The sequence below is a fragment of the Sinocyclocheilus anshuiensis genome, unplaced genomic scaffold (assembly GCF_001515605.1).
Source record: "Sinocyclocheilus anshuiensis isolate Anshui unplaced genomic scaffold, SAMN03320099.WGS_v1.1 scaffold391, whole genome shotgun sequence".
NCBI lineage: Eukaryota > Metazoa > Chordata > Actinopteri > Cypriniformes > Cyprinidae > Sinocyclocheilus > Sinocyclocheilus anshuiensis.
This window is the reverse complement of record NW_015548229.1, coordinates 1,597,177-1,603,517: the sequence shown is the minus strand read 5'-3', so window position 1 is coordinate 1,603,517 and position 6,341 is coordinate 1,597,177. Positions and strand designations below refer to the sequence as shown.

Here is a 6,341-nt window from a genome sequence, read left to right as displayed (position 1 = left end):
AAAAAAAAAAAAAAACCCTGCCAAAAGTTTAAGTGCAGAAAATTTAAAATCAGAAGAATACAGATCATATTTATTTTGTGTTAGCATGAAGTTTCAGTTTCACAATACATGAATTACACAATAAACAGTAAAAGGCTGCAAATCTTTTTTTCTTATACTTGAAATGAGATTTATACTTTACAAGTCTTTTCTTGCGCATGCGAAATTAATTTATGCTTGCTATCTTATGTACACTTTCACAAATTTTCCCCTACGTATGCAAATCTTTTAGGCAACATTTTACCTTTGTACGTGCGCTGTATACAATGATTTCCAGTCAATCACGTCACATACACACATTGACCACATGATGTCACCATGACACAACCAGAGCATTTTGTGTTTTGTCAGTTATGGCAAAAACCGAAAATAATTAATATAAAATGCAGCTGTTTGTTTTGGAAAATAGTGACATAAGTTAGTTCCACACTGTGCTCATTGGAAGCATTGAAGTCTCGCTGATTTCAGGGCTGATTCAGTGTTTACCATACATTGATTTATTTGTGGCGGCCTGCCACAATATCAAAACTGACTGACACAAATAGATTTTCCAAAAGACTTCGACTTCGTTGAATAAACATGAGCACTGCACGTTTCAAAATCGATGCTGGTGTTTTTATATCACTGTATTTCTGAAGGAAACCGACTGTCTTCAGAAAATGTTGGATGTCATTTTCATTTCATCTTGCATGTAATATCTGATAAAGCAGCGTTTGTGAGTGGAGCGCTGCTTTGTTTACAGCCGTTACCGGGGGGGGGGGATATATACCTCTATATCTACCGCTCCAACAGTGCCTCCTGCTGGCAGAAAATGAATTTGCATATATGCCGCCACAAATAGAGTGTAAGTCTGTGGGAAACACTGCAGTTTTACTCAAATTAAACTGTCAAATGATCACGAAGTGACTCTCAGAGGGAGTCAGAGCAGTTCTGGAGATGTTCATGTATTTATGTTCTCATGTAGTGAGATGACAGAAGCTGGCGGGGGGGGGATATATACCTCTATATCTACCGCTCCAACAGTGCCTCCTGCTGGCAGAAAATGAATTTGCATATATGCCGCCACAAATAGAGTGTAAGTCTGTGGGAAACACTGCAGTTTTACTCAAATTAAACTGTCAAATGATCACGAAGTGACTCTCAGACGGAGTCAGAGCAGTTCTGGAGATATTCATGTATTTATGTTCTCATGTAGTGAGACGACAGAAGCTGTCACCGTGAGCGTCACACACTTTGTATGTGTAGAAAACAAAACCGCGCGTCTGTGCCATTTACATACACAGAGACACGCAGAACATGCTGGATTCATATTTAAATAGTATTTTTGCGGCTTAATATTTACAGATACTAGTCCATATCACGACTCTATATGAGTGTACTGACCTACTTTTGATTCATCCAAACTTTGACAAATTCCGTGACATTCCACGTCATACAGTAAATTCCATTTATATGACTGGATTCCGCAATTCCATCCACATTTTCTGCATCGCGAAAATCATTGATAATATTGAGGTGTTTTGCAACTTCACTGTAACGTTAGTGGATTGTGGTTTATTGCAACATCTGCTGCTGCCACACTTTTGAGAGACAACTGATGCATCACTGAAGCAGCTCTTTATTGATGTTAAGAGTTAAATAAGACCTGGCATGTTGTTGTTGCAGTGTTTCGTGAGGTTCACCCGCTGATGTTTGTGAGTCATCAGATTACTCTCTGTCACTGGTGTGACTAGAGATTGATTAATCAGACACAGACGGTCCAGAGCGCACACATGGACAGAGGCCGAGGCCGCCACTTGTTTGTTGCTCATTAACTGATTCCTTTCGACCCAGGATTTCTGTTGGTTTTATATCCTAACTGATGCCTTGTTTTTTTGCTTTCATCTTTTTTTTTTTTTTTTTTTTTGCTTCATTATCATATCAGGACAGCTGTGTCACCCTGACAGTTTTTACTTTATTTCCCCAATTTTTTTTTCAATTTTTTTTTTTTTTTTTTTTGAGCTTCACGATGCTGTCAGTCTATTTGAATAAATGAACAATCATTTGCTCACCCCCTTATGTTGTGTTATGGGCCCTTTCGATTTGTTTTTACAAAAGGAGAAATTCAGAAAACTTGCCTATTAACCTTCATTGTAGCAACAGTTCAGCCTCTTAAATGTGAACTACAGCCACTTCAATTATTTGTGTCCTTTTAAAATAAAATTGTATGTACACATTTTGCTTGTGAATTGATAAAGATTTTATTTCTTATTTAGGTCATTTGACCAATATCAAAAAGTCAGCTTGAAATGGAATATAGAGTATGTTCTCCAGACTTAAAGGGTTAGTTCACCCAAAAATGAAAATTAGGCTGCGTTTTACTCACCCCCTGAGGCATCCTAGGTGTATATGACTTTCTTTCAGATGAATCCAGTCGGAGGTATATTAAAAATTGTCTATGATCTTTCAAGCTCTATCATTTCAGTCAGCGGGTGTTGCATTTCTTCAGTCCAAAAGACTTGAAATAAAAAGCGCCCTTCCATAAAAAAAATTGTCTCACACGGCTCCGGGGGGTGAACAAAGACCTCCTGTAGCGAATCGATGCGCTTTTGTAAGAAAAATATCCGTATTCAAAACGTAATAATAACTTTAATAGTCGGAGTTATATAAAAAATTGTCTTTGATCTTTCAAGCTGTTTAATGCTACTCAGTGGGTGTTGCATGCTTCAGTCCAAAACAAGTTAAATAAAAAGCGCCAATCCATAAAAAAAATTGTCTCACACGGCTCCGGGGGGTGAACAAAGACCTCCTGTAGCGAATCGATGCGCTTTTGTAAGAAAAATATCCGTATTCAAAACGTAATAATAACTTTAATCTAGCTTGCGACAGCAGTTGTAAACAGAAGCAGTTAGCCTCGGGGGTGAGTAAAACACAGCCTAATTTTCATTTTTGGGTGAACTAACCCTTTCAGACTTGATGTGTCACATGTATTTTGTGGTAGGTTAGTCGGTTGTGTCTTCATTCAGCTCTCAAGTCGCAGATCCCTGGCCGAGCACCTCAAACTCTTGTAATAATAAAAATAATAATAAAAATCCACATAAAAAATTCATTCGGGTGAGTAAATGATATTCTCACATTGGCTTTGATGGTCCTCAGCAGTGAACCTTATGTGAACCGTGCTGTTTCTGTATAAACTGAAAACAGAATGTAAGTCTTTTTGCTGTTCGTCATATCATAATCTCAATTGTTTTTTAATCATACTTGTCTTTTAAACAACCTGAGCCAAGACAAAAGGCCCTACCGATTCATTTCATTAGGTTGGCTCAGATTTCTCCATTTTAATTCGTCGCTCATCAGCGGTTCTCAGCTGCTGCAGTCTCCTCATCAAATCCACAGTGAAGAAATCAAATGGCCGTTAGTTTTGTTTCAGTTCTATAAATGTACAATAGGTGTTTGATTATCTCTTGTACTGTGTTTTGGCATGTGAACCATCCGCTACACGAAGCCCAGGCCTGTGTGCGTCTCTGCCTGCGTTGAGCTAATTGTTCTGTTTCAGGAATACTGAATCATGCCTCTGTCCTTGTGTCCTTCCCTCCGAGCGAGAGTGATCAGAAGGTTGAAGCGGCAGGGGTGGAGAGAGGAAATGATCCACACTGAGCATAGATCTGTTTTTACTTCAGTTTGAGCTTCAGGATGAAACATCTATCCTTAAATGTGTATGAAGATGAGACTTGAATAATGCACATTTGATGAAATATGTTGGCATAACATGCAATGGGCAGTGTTGCATAGAAAGACCAAGAACATGCATTTAGGGTAAATATTGGTGTCAAAGCTTTATACTTTAAGCTGTGCATGTTGAACATAAGAAATAGATTTGGAATATAGATATGTTTTTATTCCAGTTTGAGTGTAAAACATCTAAACATAAGCATGCATGAAGATGAGTCTTGAATAATGAATATTTGAATGAAGACAAACATTATTTGTCTTTGGCATGATAAGCAATGATCAGTCTTGCACAATAAGACCAAAAACATGTATTTGGTGTCAAAGCTTTCTGCTTTCTTAAAGCTGTGCATGGTTTAATGTATGAAGTAAATAATTGTCTTATCTTTCTTTCTTCCTTTCTGGATATGCAGCGGACATTATCTCAACCGTTGAATTTAACTATTCGGGGGAGTTACTAGCCACAGGAGACAAAGGGGGAAGAGTCGTCATATTTCAGCGAGAACAGGAGGTGATGCAACCTAAAGATTTTTATTGCATTTATTGCATGATTCCGTTGGTGTGTTAACTTATTTGTTCATTGTTTTTACTCCATAGAGTAAAAACCGCCTGCTCTCAAGAGGGGAATACAACGTGTACAGCACTTTTCAGAGTCACGAGCCTGAGTTTGATTACTTGAAAAGTTTAGAAATCGAGGAGAAGATCAATAAAATCAGATGGCTCCCGCAACAGAATGCTGCACACTTTCTCCTGTCTGCAAATGGTATGAAGACTAAATTGAGATTTTGCTTCTGTTTTTGTGTTTTGTTGTACACCACCACTCAGATGTTTTTTGTTTTTCTTCTTCAGCAGTGGTGCATTAAATTGATCAAAAGTGACAGTGTATATTGTTATAAAAGATTTTTATTTCAAATAAAAATTAAAATTAACTCTCCATTCATCAAAAAATCCTGAAAAAAATTTCCACTAAAATATTTACTGTTTTCAATATTAATAATAAGAAGAAATTTTTCTTAAGCAGCGAATCATGATATTTTCGTGATTTCTGAAGGATCATGTGACACTGAAGACTGGAGTAATGATGCTGAAAACTCAGCTTTGCATCACAGGAATAAATTACATTTTAAAATATATTCAGATAGAAAACAGGAACTTTAAATTGTAATATTTTTACAACATTTCTGTTTTTACTGCATTTGTATATCAAACAAATGCAGCCTTGGTGAACATTAGATGCTTTCAAGAAGAAGAAAAAAATCTTACCAACCTAAAACTTGTGAATGGTGGTGTTTCAAGATTATTTGAGCTGCCTAGGTCACTTGGTTTTAGAAAGGAGCTTTGGATGTGCAATTTCTGTTACTGACGTGTTTTTCTTTTTCTTTTCTCTTTTCAAAAAGACAAAACCATCAAACTATGGAAGATCAGCGAAAGGGACAAACGAGCAGAAGGATACAACCTTAAAGATGAAGACGGAAGACCGCGAGATCAGTTTCGAATCACAACACTACGGGTTAGTCGGTCTCTTCCCTTCCAATGACATTTTGAGTTGAGAGTGCAGCCAGTGAAGGTTAGTTGTGAAGTGAAGCACTGGTTTTCAGTTAATAAATATTTAATAAGATTTACAGTTGGATGTTTCCAGAACTTGTTGTCTGTTGAGTACATGCCATGTGACATAAATGTACAGTATACACCCAGTTGTCAGTGGGGTGGGACTGTTAACGCTATTTATACATGAGAGTGATGAAGAAACATGTTCAGAAGGGACGTGTTCCAGACAAGTCAAGGCGAGGCCGTATTTTGGAAAAACTACAGCAGTGTACGATAATTTCATTGCAACCTTATTAGGGCTGTGCAATATTGAAGAAAAATGCGATACCTTGTTAAAAATGCGATATTCGATATGCGATACGATATTGCTTAAAGTGTGTAAAATCAATTTCAATGATATTTTAAAATATTTAAAAATGAAAATTATATATTCTTTCTTGGAAAAGAAAGAATCACTACAAGTTCTGAAAGTGACCAGCAGTGTTTTAGCATTACATAAAAAGTAATGTCACAAATCAGAAAATGTCATTTTAACATCAGTGTGAACATACAAACAAAAAAAATTAATGACACTAATATTATATCAATATATATATATATATACATACATAGAACATATTATTACTTTTATTTAAATATATACTTTTTCTTGGTTTAATATTTCATTAGGTAACTGGTTGTTTCGCAGGTTCCTGTGCTGATGCCGATGGATTTGATGGTGGAAGCAAGCCCACGCAGAATATTTGCAAACGCACATACATATCACATCAATTCCATTTCAGTAAATAGTGATTATGAAACATACCTTTCTGCAGACGACCTCAGAATAAACCTCTGGCATTTAGAAATCACAGATAGAAGTTTTAGTATCCTTTACACAATCAGTGACGTTCTTTGTTTTCCCCTCATTTTATTGAAATGTGTCCTATTGTGTGTGTATATATGTACATATTTAAGTAGTAGTCATAGTTTAATTTACATAGCCATTTTGCACCTTTAGAATGAAATGGGCCTTTATTTATTTATTTTATTGTTTTTTTTTTTTT

General features: G+C 36.3%; 1 protein-coding gene across 2 annotated transcripts in view; it reads left to right on the top strand.

Moving 5' to 3' along the window:
- Positions 1 to 6,341, top strand: part of LOC107654566 (serine/threonine-protein phosphatase 2A 55 kDa regulatory subunit B delta isoform-like) — a 20,672-nt gene that overhangs the window by 9,025 nt on the left and 5,306 nt on the right. For both annotated transcript variants that reach the window (XM_016441702.1, XM_016441701.1), the window contains 4 exons: positions 4,161 to 4,258; positions 4,345 to 4,510; positions 5,145 to 5,257; positions 5,984 to 6,161. In XM_016441702.1, the coding sequence (XP_016297188.1) occupies positions 4,161 to 4,258; positions 4,345 to 4,510; positions 5,145 to 5,257; positions 5,984 to 6,161 (555 nt within the window). The remainder of the gene's footprint in view (positions 1 to 4,160; positions 4,259 to 4,344; positions 4,511 to 5,144; positions 5,258 to 5,983; positions 6,162 to 6,341) is intronic.